General features: G+C 34.9%; 1 protein-coding gene across 4 annotated transcripts; it reads left to right on the top strand.

Annotated features, from left to right (window-relative positions):
• The first annotated feature begins 11,800 nt into the window (after window positions 1-11,800).
• Window positions 11,801-18,549, top strand: LOC137832054 (CBBY-like protein). Of its 4 annotated transcripts, none has more exons than XR_011084507.1 (13): window positions 11,824-12,151; window positions 12,239-12,288; window positions 12,369-12,432; window positions 12,675-12,723; window positions 12,849-12,917; window positions 14,567-14,628; window positions 15,312-15,392; window positions 15,671-15,825; window positions 15,928-16,012; window positions 17,542-17,685; window positions 17,847-17,966; window positions 18,047-18,174; window positions 18,307-18,549. XR_011084507.1 is itself a non-coding variant. In XM_068640027.1 (12 exons), coding segments are annotated over exons 1-12 (1,125 nt in total). In that variant the 5' UTR covers window positions 11,801-11,906; the 3' UTR covers window positions 18,073-18,549. The 4 variants fall into 4 exon arrangements, 1 of the variants encoding a protein (XP_068496128.1); XR_011084509.1 differs by having other exon boundaries at window positions 11,825-12,151; window positions 18,043-18,174; XR_011084508.1 differs by having other exon boundaries at window positions 11,826-12,151; window positions 18,072-18,174.
• Window positions 18,550-18,637: the final 88 nt, after the last annotated feature.

The following is an 18,637-nucleotide window of genomic DNA, read 5'->3' on the forward strand; positions in this document are numbered from 1 at the left end:
ACCTCAAGTAACAACAATCATCTGCCATCACATGAAAAAAAGTATTATTAAAAAAAAGAAAAAAAAAGAAAAAACAAAAATATGGGAGGACTAGACCAAAACCCACATGTTAACAAAAACGATACATAGGTAGACTATACCTATTCATAAAGAATTCTAAAAACAGACTAGATGGAAGTCTATTATACCAATGAAATGATTCTCTATGAATGAACCCTAAATTAGCCAACTTATCAGCACATGCATTCCCCTCCCGAAAAATATGAGTAACCCTAAACCTGATTGTCCCACAGTAATTAAGACAAGAATTCCATCGATTACGAAGCATCCACGGAACATTAGTCCTAGCAGTAAACGCAGCACAAACCAAGACCGAATCACATTCAAGCCAAACATTTGTAAGTCCCATCTTTTGAGCTTCCTCCATAGCATGTATAACTCCATAAAACTCAGCAACCAAAGCAGTCTGAACTTCAAGAAACCCTGAAAAAGCACCAATAAATTCTCCCATACTCCCACGAAAAATACCTCCACAAGAAGCAAGACCAGGATACCCCCTAGCAGCCCCATCCGTGTTAATTTTAACCCAACCTGGTGAAGGAAATTCCCATCTAACAGGAAGAGGACGAAGAACTTTCCCACTACGAGTCTTACTACCAAAAAACTTAATCACATTGAAATCCAACATATCATTCTTCATTGAAGCTTTAGACGAATTTCCCACTAGACAAGTTAAATCTTTAATTACCGAAATAGCCTTAGAAACTTCAATCTTTTCCTGAAATCTAGCATAATTTCTCATACGCCATATCATCCATATAGAAAAGGTTGTCACAGCAAGCTTAATCAATTTAACCAAAGGACTACCATCACTCTTAATAAAAGAAAGAAGATCATCCTTATTAGAGAAATGAGAAGTAAGAAAAATCTGTCGAACCCAACTCCAAATATGTAATGCAGTAGAACATTCAAAAAATAGATGTTGAATAGATTCTTCATGCTTTTCACAAAGCGTACACATAGAACATATATGCAAACCCTTATTCTGAATATGCTTATCCGTAGGAAGTCGCCCATGAAAAGTTTTCCAGAGTACTAGAGTTTTGGAAGGCGGAATAGATGAAGACCAAATGAACTTACCCCAATCACATGGAACTCCTGGTTCCAAGAAAAAAGTCCTAGCCGATTTAAGAGTGAAACGACCAGACTCATCTAGAGTCCAATTAGGAATATCTTGTTCCTCTCTAACCATGATATGATTAAAAAACTGCGGCATATGCTGTAAAGATAAGGGAATATTCCAATCATAACCTGACCAAAATTGAGAGACTGTATCTGGAATGCTAGCCCTATCAGATAACCCTGCAATATTTGCTAAAGAAGTAGTAGAACACCATTTATCATTCCAGAAATTAATAAAAGAACCTGTACCAACAGTCCAAGAAGTATAATCAAGTATGATAAAATAAAATTGCTTAATTCCAAGCCAAAGAGAGGAGGATCTATAAACCATTCTAAACTCGTATTTTGATTTAAGAACTCTGGCTTTCAAGAGTAAAGACCAAGGTTTGTTGCTATAAGCAAAGTTCCAAGCAAGCTTAAGAAGATATGCATTATTTTCATGATGAAGATTAATAATATTCAAGCCTCCATCCGCAAGAGGTGAACAAATTTTCGCCTAATTAACGGTAGCGATACCTTTTTTCATAATATCACCAGTCCAAATAAAATTCCGACACCACTGCTCAACTTGCTTAATAAGTGAAACAGGCCATTTATACATATTAAAACTATAAGCTAGAAATCCAGTAATCACTGTATTGACCAGCTGGATCCGACCCATCATGCTAAGAGATTGACCTTTCCAAGATGCTAGCTTCAATTTGACTTTATCAGCCAAAGGTTGAAGAAACCGACACTTTGGAGCACCAACAAAGATAGGCACTCCTAAATAATTGAAAGGCAAACAACCATGACTACAAGAAAGAATATTTTGAATTTTGGTGACAAATCTTGGAGAATTATCCATGGTGAAGAAACTACTTTTAGAGTTATTAATATATTGACCAGAAAAATCACCATATGTTTTAAGAAAAGTACTCAAATTTCGAAGAGACTTAATATCCCCCCTACAAAAAATAAAAATGTCATCAGCATACAAAATATGAGAGGGAGTGAGATAACCTTTCGGACTAGCCATATTTAAAATCTTCTTATCATTCACAAGCTTAGAGATACCTCTACTAAGAACTTCCTCTGCAAGACAGAAAAGTAAAGGAGACAATGGATCACCTTGTCTTACACCTCGACTGCAGGGAAAAAAACCCACCAAACTACCACTTATTCTGATAGAAAGCATAGCTGAACGAAGAATTGTACTAATCCAACTGACAAACGAGGGGTGAAAACCAAAGCGTTTCAAAACTAATAATAAGAACTTCCAACTCAGAGTGTCAAAAGCCTTATGAATATCAACTTTGTAAGCCACATTACCTCCTCTAACCTTTTTAGAAAGCATGTTAATAGCTTCAGAAGCAATACCAATGCAATCCTGTATCTGTCTACCCTGCACAAACCCATATTGATTAGGAGAAATGATTCTAGCAGCCACAAGAGCAAGCCTATCCGCCAGTATCTTGGAAATAATTTTAAATTTGAAATTAGCAACAGCAATTGGCCTGTAATCTTTAATGGAATCAGCACCCTGAATCTTAGGAATAAGAGATACCACATTACTGTTCATTCCAGGGAGAACCCAATTTTGTTTAAAGAACTGTTGAACAGCATTACAAACATCTGTCCCAATAATTTCCCAGCAAGAATGATAGAAAACACCACCAAAACCATCAGGACCAGGAGCACTATTACCGTTAAGATTAAAAACAACATTCTTGATTTCAGAAAAATTAGGACATTTAATCAACATCATATTCTCCTCAGAGGAAACCATCGCAGGAATATAAGTACCAATAAAATCTTCCATATTATCAGTATCCAGAACATTAGAAATAGACTCAGCATAAAGATTTTTATAAAAGTCCAAAATATGATCCTCAATGATTTTAGGATCCTCCGTAACCTCATTATCAATCCGTAGACGATGAATCCCACTAGAATTATTTCTCCTTTTGACCACAGCATGGAAAAAAGCGGTATTACGATCTCCATCCTTGAACCATAACATTTTAGCCCTTTCTTTCCAAAACAAATATTGACAGTGAAGAGCATGATCAAGCTCCTCCTTAGCAATCTTTTCTTGACAAAGAAGCCCATCACTATCAGACAAACTAGCAGTCTCTAAGTTTTTTTGAATACCAAGGAGGATACCCTGCTTAAAAAGAACTGCATTGTGAACATTACCAAAAGAATTTTTATTCCAGTCTCGGAGCTCAAGTTTCAACCTTTTTAACTTATGTTGCAAGATAAACATAGGACAACCAACAACCTTATTAGCCCAAGAATCATGAATAAGCTTCATACACGAAGTGTCCTGAAGCCACATAGAAAAGAAACGAAAAGTGCTAACCTTCCGCAAAGAATTACTAGCAAGACTAGCAAGAATAGGGGAATGATCAGAACAATTTTTAACAAGAACCTGATAAGTACAAGAATCCCATTCATCCAGACACACTCCATTACATAAAGCCCTATCCAGTCTTCTATGAATTCTATGCAACCCTCTCCTTCCGTTACACCAAGTATAACAAGACCCAGTAAAAGGCATACAAGAAAGGTCATTAGTATTAATCCAGTCCAGGAATTCATTACAAGAAACCTGATTAGGAGCCACCCCCCCTTTACAGTCATCCGCCGAGAGCACAGCATTAAAATCTCCCAGAATACACCAAGGCCCTGTAAAGAAATTAAGATCCCTCCACAAAAATCGTCTAGACAAGTATGTGTTAGCACCATAAACACCTGCAAAGCTAAAACTTTTATCCTGTAGAAGACAAGTTACAGAGATAAATTGATCATGAACCAAGAAATTTTGGACAAGATTAGGAACCGACAAACACCAAAGCTTAGCAACTTTATTAACAATAGGAGACGTAGCCACCAAATGCATATTAACAGATTTGAAAAGGACATCGAAAGCATTAGTGTACGGCATCATGGGTTCCGCAAGAAAAACCAGGAGAGGTTTATGTAGATTAAGTAAACTAAGCAACATCTCCACAGTTTTGTGGTTTCCCAAACCTCTGACATTCCAAAAAAATGAAGAGACCTTCATTGCGACGTTGTAGAGAGAACTGCCTTAGCAGTTTTCCTGGATTTACCAGTCCCCTTAGGTGGTCTCCCTGGAATTCTTTTAGTGCGAACTGTTTCCTCCCCATTATCACTGTCATCATCCTCCATGTCATTAGAGTCAGCCCAAAATTTTGAAACAACCTGATTTTCAATATGATCAGAATTAATTCCAACAGTGGTAGGCGGAATAGTTGACGCTCCCATATGAGAATCACCTCCCACATCTGTAGTTTCCAAAGCATCAAGAGAGGAAAAATGATTTTGAAGGACCAACGATATTGCTTTAACATCCCCAATATATTTAGCCTTCTGAGGGGAGGTATGAGGCGACTGAGATGGTACAGTCACAATAGCAGAGACCTCCACATTAGGATTAGTATCTGCATGTGATTTAGCCTTCCGAAGAGAGGTAGTACGCAACGGAGATGGTACAATCACAGGAGCAGAGGCCTCCACATGATGACCATCAATAAGAGTCGTTGAATGTGACTCTGAGTCCTTAGCTTGCATAACAGCAAGTGAGTCCAAAGTGGGAGTGGACAACCCCTGCTTGGGTGAGGACCTATCATGATCTGAAGCATCCTCAAGAGGAGGCATATCTGCAAAATCATCCTCCCGTCCATTTGTTTTATCAGCAAGGTGACCCAAGGGTGACCCTACATTAACCCCACCAGTAGCATCAACTTTCAAATTAACAATGGGACCTTCTAAGAGCTTCGTCTGCAGATCTTTTCGCCGATATTCTTTACGTTGGTTTGGAATAGTGGTCCTCCCTTGTTCCTGTTCATCAGAAGGTGTCTTCTGAGAAGGTTTATGTTGAGGCCCAGGAACACGACCCTGGTCATGGATCACTCGACATTGAGCAAGCTCGTGCCCAATCATCTTACAATGAGAGCAAAATGGAGGGAGCCATTCATATTCCACACCAGCTACAAAAGCAAAGTCTGGACGTTCAACCAAGAGATGATCAGGAAGAGGGGACAACATATCAATATCCACCAGCACTCTAGCAAACATACCCCTATTCTTTCTCATAGTATGCTCATCCAAAGACAAAGGAGTACCAAGGCCTCTGACGATGGAAAATATTGTCCTTGGTTTCCAATACTCCAAAGGCAAATGGTAAATTCTAACCCAGGTCTGAGCTTTGGTACTCCTCATGGTAGCTGGGACAAAGTCTTTTGTCCAGGCAAACAGTCTCAATAAACCAGGAGATAACTTCAGGGAACCCATCCCGAGAGCCCATCGCATGTCCTCTATAGAAGCGAACTCAAACTCATAGAAACCCTTTCCAAGAGGAATTGCTTTCCATGGTCCAAGAGTTTTCCACACCAGCTGCAACTTTTTAGTTAAATCCAGGTGTGTGAGAGGTTTATCCCCCTTAGATAGCATAACCCGACCATGAAGATGGGTTTTGCAATCCTCAAGACCAGCCAAGTAATCTGTCTCATCAATCCGGACAGCAATCATGTCACCCTTAATACAAGGGGTAGGGAGCTGGGACAAAGGAATGTCACATGTATTTCCCAAAGCCTGAGCAAAAGTCTTCCTTTGACCGGACATAGAATATACTTTATTATCAGGACATACTTTTCGATCCATCAAACAAGTCCATGGAATGAGGAAACCCGTAGAGCCCTCCGCCATTTTAAAAGGCTAACAAGTTGCCGCCAAGAACTTCCGCAAGACACACGGAAAAGCGACCGCCTTCGCTGTCGCGCGAGCCACCACCTCTGCAGTCACCGCCGTCGGCCGCACCGGACGCCTCGCACCAGCCCAACAACCACCGCACTCCGTCGACGTCGTCCCGCAAACGCCTCTGCTGCACAGGACCCGCACCACGTCGTCTTCTACAGCTCTCGCACCACCAGCGAACCACCGTGTCTCCCACTGTAGCACCGCCGCACCTCCAGTTCCGCTGTCGCCAGAAAACCCTAAAACCCCCCAAATCTTCAATTTAGGTTTTGGGTTTCGTAAATTTACGTTCCTGTGTTCAGAAATTGATCCCCACAAGCAATCGCAGCAAGAATACCCACTGTTAATGCATCATCGACACCAGAAATCGGTGAAATTTCCTAACTGCTTCTGCAAAAGATTCCCCTTTTAACATTGTATTCATTATTATATTTTTATATTTTTAAATATTTATACCTTTAATTAGTGATGCAATAATCACCACTCTCTTGCTTGAAGTGTTAAAAGGATTATACTTCCCTTACTATATTATTTAAAAATAACAAGAGCATGCAGGTTATGATCTCAATTAACCACACTCTCAAGACACCATTATATTTTTTTTAGTTTCATTATTTTAATAACGATCATTGATTTGCTTTCCTAATATTATTGATAATAAAACTAAATATATGTGAAAGTAAATTAATATAAGGATGAAGTCCACTATGAATTTGATACATATAAAAATGCAGAAATTTTGAAGTTGTTGTTACACCTACCTACACAAACAGAAACAATACATAATAATGAGACTGACAAACTTTATCATAATGAGATGCTCATTGTCAAGATCTTTGAGTTTATGAACCACAATAATTATTTTCAGTCAACTCTGGGGTCTACTAGTAGTTAGTCACTGACTATGATTCAGGGATACTCACTTAGGCTTTCACTGTTTTAAAGGGACATAAACCCTAAAAGGAGACAACAATAGCTAATAAAATACAACAATTCCAAATGATATATAGTTTTTTGGAAAAAAAGAAAAACCTCAAACGAATTCAATACCTTTGTTAATTCGTATAATAATATTTTAACTTGGGTTCATTCCTCTCACTTCTGTACTATCCCGTATTGGGAACTCCTTGATCATAATAAACCTCAATTAAATATAAAATTAAAAAGAGGATTAAAAGTAAAATAACGTAAAGTATTAGAGGATTAATAAAAAAATATGCTAATACAAACTAAAAATTAGAAAACTCAACTCGTTCCTATAAATAGGTTAACTTTAATATGTATTTATTAAGCATTAATTATCTAAATTACTTCACTTAACTGTCGAAAAATCTTTATATGTATCTGTTAAACATTTTTGCCCAAAGACCAAGACCTTAGCATAGTCTACAACCGCTCACAACAAGAGAAAGACAACTTTGATAAAAGTGAGAAAAAATAATATAATATAAAATATTCTTTAGACATATTAAAAAATATGAATCATATACATTAATTTTATGTTTCTCCCAAGTTATCCCCAACCACCATTTTATCATACCATGATATTTGAGTAAAACAAGTATAGCAAAAAAATATTTAGAGAGAGAATTTATCTTACTCTAATGATATGTTTTAAGCATAAACTAAAACCTATCAATAAAATAAAAATAGCCACAAAATATTAGAGAAAATTTGTGTCACTTGAAGGTTAAGATGTTATAAGTAACTTAACATCATTTCGTTATTAAGACGAGCCAATAGTTCAAAGAAAAACATAATTTTTTTTAACATGAATGAGTAAAATCATATAAAAAAAAGCTAAGAAACTATCTATAACCTAAATAAATTTTTGAATTTTTTTATATATTGTTTTTCTTGGTATTTTTGGTCCAATGTTGGAGTTTCTTTTCAGACTTTAATTCCCAGTGACAAGAGTGTTATTGTTGACTAGTTGGATGAGAAGGTAGCAAGTTATATGAAAAGTTAGTAATGTTACTCCTAAAATATTATGTAGGCGTTGAAATGTGTGTTATTGGATAATGAAAGGGGGAAAAATGAGAGGAAGAAGAGCACAAAGGGAAAATAAAGAACTTGTTGTTGTTAGGGAGATGAGATCTAGAAAACTATTGAATGATTTTGTTTTCTTTTTTTATTCGGACAGGTTGATGAAGCTTTATTGTGATCCTTCTAGCCTCAATGCTACTCCTTCAGATCTCGATCTCTCAGTCTCTACCAAATGAAAGAGGTATCTGCAGAAGGTAATCCGACGTTCAAGACAGTAAAAAGGGTATTCGGCATTCGGGTGTGTACAGTGACTCGGGTGTGTACAGTGAGTGAGAGATAGAATGAATTTCTCCATTTATGACATGAATAATATTGAAAGAGCAGTATTTTCTTGTAAAATAATAAGGTGAGAATAATGCAATGGTTTTGTTGAAAGCAGGAGGTTGGGTTACTTTTTGAAGCAAAAACTAGCATGATTTTTGAAGAATGGAATGATTGCAGGACTTTGAGCTTTAGAGGGAGCAAAAGAAATTCATAGGCAGGTGAGTTAGGTGAAGCAATGATTTCCCATTTTTCTTTCTCAACGTAAAAACCCCACAAAAACTAATCGTGTATAAGACCGTGGGAACAATATCAAATGGATCATGCAGCAACCTTTCATGATCCTCTATGCGCAGAAACCAGAAAGTGTGTTCCTATTTAATGGTCAAAATGAAGAAGACACTGCTTCGACCGTTGGAGAAAAAACAGCTTTCTCTTTCGGTTATTTTGACTTCTCACTTGAAAAAAGTGAAGAAGGCATGCACATTTTCAAATTCAAAGAGAGGGGGTCCCATTTTGGACGATTTATTATGAACCTTTTGTCCCCAACATATACCTTCATTACCTTCCACTATACCAAATGCTTGATTTTGTTTCTCCCACTTTAGTTCCATATGTGTGAAAATGAGGGTTGCATTCATTTTGTTAGCATGTATGTAAGAGAGCAATTGCATAAATGTTGTCTTGTTCTTTTTCACCTTTCATGGTTTCTTTGAAGTGTGGTCACATATGTTCCATTTATATTCACAAGTTCATAACCAAAGGAATCGTAATGGCAACAAACCATTTTCTTTTCCTCTTTTTCCCTCTCTTCTGCCATTGTGACTGCTTTTCAAAGCCATCAAACTCAAACCTTTATTTTAAAATGTTAACAACAAATTTGTATCTTGATGTTTAAGGAAATCTTTATATGGGTCCAAACTCATTATTCTTTAAGTAAAAGCCATTATGGAGTTTTTTAATATTCTACTTTAACCATCATCAACTAATATAATCTTTAGCATTTTTATATAGTACTACAAATTTCTAGAGGCATAATGTGGAGTATTTTAAGTCATCCTAATCATAATTTTTTAAGCACACTTTGCTATTATATTTGCTTGCAGATATGCTGATAATGGGAACATGAATTTGACTTTAGGAAATCACTATGACTTGGTGGTCCCTTTAAAAAGCATAAAATCTAGCAACAACCACACTAAGAGATGCCCCTCTTACTTTCTTCCAGCATCTTTTTGAAGCTAAGTGCATTAGATCGTTTAGGCAATATGCCTATTGCAGAAATTTAGCTTAGGGGTGTGATAAATTGGAATTCTCAAGTGCTCAAATTTCTAACACAGAAAAGGGGAAAATTTGTGGTGGTTCACTAAAGTGCACAAAATCATATTTTTAATGTACTAGTGTGCTAAGCCCCTTTTGCTCAAGGGGAAAAATTATATCTTGACTATTAATACATGAGGGTCCCCATCATTCCCTTTTGCCATGCCCTTGACAGAGCAAACAAAACATGGCTAACAAGGAAATCATGTTTTTTTTGTCACAGGGAAGAAAAGTTGCAGATATAATTGAACATATCTTCCAACAAAGACAAACCATGTAATCGGTTTTATCCACCTTGTCCCCCAAGGATCCTTAAGATCCAAGGTCCAAAATGGATAATGCAGAACAATATCATGGGGGCACATTTTTATTACATGACATTCATAAGTGCTTCTTTTTCTAGCAAAGGTTCCTTTTCCTCTTATTCAAGCTTTTATTGATGAGTGTGCAAATAGTTTTAATGTGTGTACAGTAACTAAAGAACATAAAAGAGTGTGAAGATTACTCAATGAAAGATGAAGTAACAAAAAAGAAGGAACACTGTTAGGTGTCATAGCAGCAATTTATGTTACAGTTTTGATTGTTCACTTAATAAATCCCAAGTGTCAAGAGTACTTCAAAAAAACACAAACTTTAGTTTGATGAAAGTGATGTTTGAAATGAAAGATTGAGTCACATGAACTTAAGTCATTAAAGTTAAATGAGAATGATTTTAGTTAAGAAATTAATTGACAATTTGCTACTAAAATATTTCCTATGTCAATAGAAACTCGGAATTTTCATAGAAAATTTTGAGCAAGGATGAGGAGTGCTAGAATTATGAGATTTTCTTGACTTAAATTTGAAATAAGTTTTAGATAATAATTTTGTTATTATTGAAGATTTTATCTTTGAGAACCAAGTCAATCCAAATGCATAAGTTGCCAACCAATGGCGATATTTATATCTTCAAGACCTTTATGACTTGGCCCATGCATAGGCCATGGGAAAAAAACACGAGTGACAGAACAATCTGCCACTGAAATCATGTCTGAACAACTAAAAATTGGGCATGAAGCTACCACAATCTAAGTCAATCCATTTGGCTAATGAGTGGTAAAGCAAAAGACATGGACCATTTGTCTATAATTATTAAGACAAGACTATCACGTGCCTTGGTATCATTAGAATGAATAAGTGGTCATTAAATTCTCAAATGTAGCAAGACAATTTTGCAACTTGCCAATACAGAGTAAGAACACGAGCATATCAACAATAAAAACACATATTTAAAAATGAAGATCTAGTTGCTAAAAAACAACCTCGGTATGTCCCAATTTTGTTTACTAAGTAAGAAATAACGCTACATAGATTGTCCAAAAAATTATTAAGTATTAAAAATTAAATTTTAAAATTAAGACTAAATCCAACTTATAAAATAAATTTTTTCATTCAATTATTATATGATATGAAGTGTTTTAATTTTTAGTTAAAATAGATGAAGAAAAAAATGTTTATCTATTATCATAAATATCAAAAGTTTTATTCTATATTCCTTAATGAGTATCAAATCTCCAAAAGTATCACCTCATCAATGATAATAAAGATTAAAAAAAATTATAAAGACTAAAAAATTAATTTATCAAAAAGGGAATTAATGACATATATTATAAGACAAGAATAAATAAATAATAATAATAATATAAAATAAATACTTAAATAATAATAAACGAATCTAAATAGTTAAGAGATATGTTTAACTAAAGATCGATTAAATTTCGAAGAACTTCACCCGTAGAAAATACTCAAACGTTCAAGTCAGTAAAAACATAAGATATAATGGATATATTATAAAATATGAGTTAGAAGTACTTTTTTAGTCATGATTTTATCTTAATTAAATGATTAAGACTAATTAATTGAAATTATTTCACTTCTACTCCTTTTAAGATTAGATAGGCAGATAAAAAATATCCATAATGACTTTACAAAGAGTAAAGATTTATTGATAATTTATATTTGAAATAAAACGAAGAATATTTTTTTTTAATACAAAGGTTAAGTCATCCTGACTTATATTTATTATGTTTTGGTGATAAAAAAAAATACACTAATTACTTAGCAGTTTTTAACGACAATAATTAATTAAGGGAAAAAAAAGAGAGTTTGTAGAACTTGTTAAAAATTACTAAAAAAAAATCAGAAGGATAAAAAATATATTAAATAATGGAAAATAATCTATGTTTCTGTTGTTGGTACATATATATGGTTGAATTGAAAATATCATAGTTAGCTTAGCTGGGATTAGAAATCAGTCCACTGCAGTGTGACCAGCGTAGCAGAACTATCAAATCGCCATGGCAACATCACGAACACTCGCATCTTCGGTTCTCCATTCCCACACACTCCCACGCGCTCCATGCCGCTTCCGCTTCCGCTTCCGTTTTCACTTTCGCATTCCCTCAACTTTCTGCAGCCTCACATTTTCTCCTTCCAATTTTCCCGCTAAATCTTCTTCGCGCCTCACCGTCTTCTCCGCCACATCCACCGACCACCACCACAGTACATCTCAAGACCTCGCCGTCCTTCTCGAAGTCGACGGGTGATTCAATTCTTCTCTCGCTACACTCACGATTCTCTCTTCGTATTATGCTTCTCACACTCTTAAACTCTTGTTCTGCTGTTTTAGGGTTCTCATGGACGCGCACCGCGTAGGAAATCGTATGGCCTTCAACAAAGGTTGGACCGATTCTGCATCCGCCGTTTACATTGCCGTGATTCTGTGTAACGCGGTGTAACTTTTCTTCCTGTGCCCGCAGCGTTCGAGAGGCTTGGGCTCGATTGCGCCAACTGGACTGAACCTGTCTATTCGGATCTTGCGAAGTGTGTTTGCTTATGGTTATTTGTTATATTAGAATGTTCTGTTGCTTATGCGTGCGTGTGTGTGCGGTTGAATTAACTTTGCGATTGCCACACTTTACTTTGGCGTCGTGTAAATTGATGCGTTGAATTTCTTTTTTGAAGACTTTTGATCGGTAAATGTTGGAGTGTTTTCACAATTGAGTTGTAAGTTATGTCAGTGAGTGTCTCCATTGCTTACAGACCATTTTCTACTGACTTTCTAGGAGAAGTGCCGGAGATGAAGAAAAGATGGTATTTCTGTATTTTAATCGCGTAAGTTGTTCGTCTTTTGTCTGTGTTGGGAATGAAAAAAGAGGCATGTTTACCGGGAATATCAGTAGTTTTCTTAGTTGCCGACATTAGGTAAGCCATATTCTGTTGTTGTATCTAATAAGCAGATTGGATGGCCTGCTTCGTTGCCCACAAATGAGCAGGGAATATTTGCGAAAAGAGTTTTGCAGCAAAAGGTGTTGTCCTTACACTTGATCTTGATGAATGTTATACTACTGATAATTAGTGTGCTTTTCACTTTGGTGTATGAGGACTGAGGCCTATTAAATGAGGTTAGTTAACTAGGAATGTGTTGTTGATCAAAAGATAAAATTATGCTGAAACTTTCTTGATTCCCGTGAACTTTGCTTTATAAGGAGGAAATATCTGTTATGCCTCTCTCTCTAGTTTTAATACTAACTTTATTAAGACCAGAACATATGTCCTATAAGAGAAATCTTTTTGTCTTCCCATTTGGAGCATTTATTGGACTAGTTACTTAATTGTTGTGTTAATACGGAAAATTTACAGCCACATCTAATTTGATAATAAGATACTATTATTAATTCTTGAACAATTGAAACCAATTCTTAGCTGCAAAAATTAGTGATTAGAAATATCAGATATGTGGATGTGCTTCAAAGCTTTTATCTAGTAAAGAAGCAACATATGATGTGGAAGAATGAAGAAATCAAATGCAAGTGGAAACCTAATCCTGACTTCTGCTCTATTATTCTCAACTCAAGGAAGCTTTCCATGGAGAAAGGTGTTTTTTCTTATGTCAAACTGGTATGACGGCCAAATAGAGAAAGAAGAAAACAAAGGCAGTCTTGACCACAAGGGAGATTTGCTCCAGAGTTGGGACCATTAATTTATCTACTAGAACCAAACTCAGTGGTTAAACAAAACGTGTTGCATTCCATGATTAGTTTAACTTAATTTGAAAACTAAACTGCTCCATGTTTTTTACGAGGGAAGTCAAATCAAATTTGTAATAAATAAATACCTAATATTGAACACCCTATTGGTTTGGGGAGGCTTTTGATTAGCCATCTACCTCAGTTTTCTTGAATAATTTAGATTTTTTAGGTGAGAACAGCAGATTGAAGGTCTAGATTTTGGATTCTTTTGGATACTTGAATTGAAATCTATGTAGTAATTAATTAGCAAATCGTTTCAAGTAACATTGGAAACCTTAGTTTTATTCTTATATTTTATTCTTGTAAATAACTTATTGTAATGTAATTAATTTTTTTCTTGTACATATAGCCCTAGGTATGTTTCTGTCATTTTCCCATACAATTTCACAAATGTATAAGCCTCTTAGTCCCTTCTAGAATTTGTAAACTTTCCTTTTGGCTCCTTATTCAATCTTGTTATCTAAGAAATGTTTGATGCCGACATTCAGAAAGGTGAAGCTCCTGTCTACTAGCCAATTTGCATAGCTTATTTTTGGGACAAAAAACACCCTTCGATAAAAAGATTAATGCGAGATTTTGACAATAATTTATCCCTAAACATTCTATATATTATTCACTGAAAAAGATTCCTTCATCTAGTGAATGTTGTTTTGAGTTCATGGATGCTTTAAATGTCAATTATCAGATCCAGTGGATTATTTGCTTTTTCGTTATTTTTTAAAATTATTAGAATAAGTTGTCCTCCTCAGTTCTTCTACTCCAACTGGAAAGTGTGTCTAATGGTTTGCAAAACATGCCACTTTGATATTCAATTCTATTCCTTGTACGCTAAAAATCCTTCCCAGATGATTTTTCAGTTTAGTCATATTTTGAAGGTTATGAAAATTTGTTGAGAATCCTATTCAATCTTTATCATATACTGGCAGGAAAAGGCGTTAGAAGAGTTTGTCATGTCAAAAAGTCTCCCTTTACGACCTGGTCTTGAACAGTGAGTTATTTCATATTCTTTGAGTATGATTGTATGTCTCATTATGTATTTGATAGATGTTAAAAGAGATCTATATTTATGGTAATTAGAGAACAAGATGTACATAGCTAAGGAAAACAGACTCTTTAAAATGTTTCTATTAAGTTATCATACCTAGTCATTCTTCATTTTGTAGGTCTGAGCCACTTGGTCGTTCAAGTGGATTTTAACCACGCATGTAATTTTGACACTATTGATTTTTCACTGTTCTATTTTTGTGGATATAATTTTTTTCTTTATGATTTAGACATTAACAGGGATATATTATTTAATTGAAAGATTTGTTCAAGGCCAGGAATAAATAAGGGTTCTTCCCTAGAACTTAATTTTGTTTCCAATAAAATTGATATACTGCCAGTGACTTAAAGCTATTTGTGCAAGTCACGTATACGTTTCATGTTTACATTCCTCTTTTTCTCGACAGTAGTTGATCTTGATAGTAGTTTGCAAAAGTCCCATATTAAAATGTTTTTCCTTGTTTCCATTGCCTCTTAATAATTACCTGTACTTTGATTGCTTGTATTAATTCTCTTGAAGGTTCAAATGTTACTAGGATATTTCATGAGTTTAGGAACTTGGATGATTATGGATCTTTAATCTGCTTATTTATATTCCTTAACATATAGTAATGTCTCCATTGACAGATTTATTGATGATGCATATAATGAAGGAATTCCAGTTGTAATACTAACGACATACAGTAAAAGTGGTGACAGTATTGCTGGGTAATTTTGTTTAACTCAAAATTTTACATGGTACTATGATACTAAGCAGGATAATATTATGATTATTGATGGAATTTGATTTTGTGGTCTTGAGATGTTATTGATCACTGAGAAGCTCAGCTTACTGATTTGCTTACGAAGTTTCTTTAGGTCTTGTAAGGGGGTTGAGGTGTGCTTGGTTATTTTTATTTGGCACTAATTTACATTTCAGGTTTTCCTGGATAATGTGAGCATACTAATGTTTCCTTCCTTTTGCCTTGTGCTTATTGAACTTTTAGGTCCATAATGGAAAAGCTTGGTAAAGATAGAAGCATAAAGGTCATTATTGTAGGGAATAAGGAGGTTGATCAAAGTTTATATGGACAACTAGTCTCGGGAAAGGTAATTGCTTCTGATTTGGATGAAGAGCTTGCCAAGGAAGCCAAGAGAGCTGGTATATACTTCAGTCGTTGATTATGTATGTGCCCCCCTGCCAGCATTTTTAGTGCACAATGTTCTTTGCTAAGGGACTTTCCACTTCTGCCATTTTTGCTAGTTTCTGCTGAAAGACAAAGACTAGCTAAGGAGGTAGCATCCATGCTAAAATTGAGCGTTGAGATTGATACCAACTCATCTGAAAGGTTAGTTCATTTGTCTCCAGTAATTTTCACCAAAAATAAATAGAATATCTTGGCCCTTTGTTTCACTTACTGTAAGGATCTATACTCGCAGGATAAAGAAACTTGAAAATGTGTATTACTCAGCTTTGTAGTTATTAAGGAAACAATGGTTGACGTATGTTTGGAGAGGGTAAGGAAAGCAAGAAAGAAAAAAAGGAAAGAGTGTGAGAAGGGATGGGAAGAGAACTGGGTGTGAAAGTAGTTTTTGTTTGTAATCGTTCAAAATTGGGGGAACTTCCTAACAGGAGGGAGATTTGCTCAAAAGTTGCCCTTCCCCTGCTTTATTTTCCATCTAAATATTTCCTAAGGTGCCTTGTAGAGAAAGGAAAAGTGCATATTTATGTTATGCAAAAGAAGAAATGAATTTAAATTCTTTCGACTACCTGTACAAATCTTCCACAAAAGGACAAGTTTTTTTTGTTAGCAAAAATTGAAAATTAGAGTCAAAATAAAGTTATATCTAAATTGTAGACATTTCGTCTAATTATTATACAAAAGTTAGATTGAGCTAGAATATGATAGTAGGCCCCTTATACTATCCCATTTTTTAGGTGTACTGAATGATCTATTCGATGCTACCATCATTTGAATGCTATTTACGTTTATTTATTTATTGTGTTTAAGATAAATTAGATAATATTAGGATATGTATGCATATATATAACAACATTACTATTTTATTAAAATTACATAATTAATTTTAAAATTATTTTTTGAAATTTTTTAAAAATATTATACATTATCCTTTTTTCGACCTCTATACATTTTTTAATTTTTTATTATATAAAAATTAGCTAACAGATCAATTGCACTAATTGCATTTTATTATTAATTTATTTATGATATAATGATTATATTAATATTACCAAATTTTTGCTTCTAATGGGAAACTCGTATTCATGAATTTATCTTTAAAGTAGTTTTTCAAAATCTAAAAAACGTCAGACCAAATACTGACATAACATATAGAAAAACTCTAGATTTTGGGGTTTTGTTCATTTAAAAATGCTTTTGTTTTCAAGAGCTTCCCTAAAATTATATTTGGCATGGCTCTCCTTTTAAAGATGGGTAATGTAAAAGCTGCATTAAATGCTACCTAAAGGCATTGAAACTGAAAATCTGATGGTTAGAAAGTGTTCTTTCAGATTTATGTAATCATTTTCTGTGTCAACTTCTATACTTTGTGTTTGATTTCCCCCTGTATTTATGATTTTTTATGCCATCTAGAATTTGTATGTTCATTAGAAAAATTGTTCTTCCATGAACTATAATAGATTTGTGTATATATTGAGTTATATTTTTCTGTTGATCCAATGAGATTCTGGATATTTTTTGCCAGTGCTCTGGAACTGTGGAACATGAGTTGATGAACACAAATTATAATTTGACAACGCAATCTATCAATTGTCCAATTATTAACTGATTTGGATTTCAGTTGCATAGTTAAATATTATGTCAATTTTCATTAATTTGTTGATTGGTCTGTCCAGTCTAGCTAAGATTGTGGCTGCAATACGTGCGGGAGCAGAATATGCAGGGTTACCCGTCTGCAATTGTGTCCTTGTTGCTGGAAGCCAATCTGGTGTATCTGGAGCTACACAGGTGGGCATGCCATGTGTTGTTTTACGAAGCAGGTGATTTGCTCTTGGAAGTTCAACAAACATGTTATGGAGGAGTTTACACAATTGCACTATTACATTCTTTCATCGGAAGTTCCTTTCTATCAATAGAATTGTAATTGTTTTTAAGTTGGTGCATTCAAGAACTGTTTCTTATATTTTATTGTTTCCTACAGTTTGACTTCTAGAGCTGAGTTTCCATTGGCAAACGCTACTGTGGATGGATTTGGAGGTGCAGATCTAACAATTTCAAAATTACGTAATCTACGCCCGAATAACAAGCAAAGGACTGAATAGTAATTTTCTCAACTTCAAATCCATATTTTTAAAGAGAATGTTTTATTACATGAATCAAAGTTGTGACGACCCTAGAAAGTGTTGCGTCATATTTTCATGTGCAGAGAGCTCTATACTTTCCAAGAAATTAGCAATAAACACAACAGAATCACACTTGCTCTGGATTTGAAGCATTTTTTGCGGGCAAGCAACGGGAGTTTAAGATAGGTAACTTCTGGAAGTATGTTTGCTGGTCTGATAATTTCATGTTACAATTCCGCAAATGTTCGAATAGAGCAAATACACTGAAATGTGTGGTTTTTGCTTTCTTTACTGCATGATCTGTCATCGCTCTCCCAGCAACCTGAGGAAAGACTATTCTCTTCTCGTTTGTGATTTGGGATTGGCTGTGGAGAAGCTTCCTACTGCAGTTGCTGGGTAAATATATTTGTAATACGTATGATGTAAGATTTTTATCTGAATCGAACTGAGATCTTTCTTGCAATGTGTAGATACAAGATGATAATGTTATTCTTTTCTCTTAAATACTTGAAAGAGTCACCTTTATCACTACCCATGGGGTGGGAATGGGACTTTGTGTTAGTGGTGGTCGAGTTCTTTTTGCTTTGATTTCTATTTTTACATTAAAAAATTAGGGAGTTCTTTTATTATAATATCTTAAAAACATGCA

The sequence above is a fragment of the Phaseolus vulgaris genome, chromosome 6, assembly GCF_000499845.2.
Source record: "Phaseolus vulgaris cultivar G19833 chromosome 6, P. vulgaris v2.0, whole genome shotgun sequence".
Classification (NCBI taxonomy): Eukaryota; Viridiplantae; Streptophyta; class Magnoliopsida; order Fabales; family Fabaceae; genus Phaseolus; species Phaseolus vulgaris.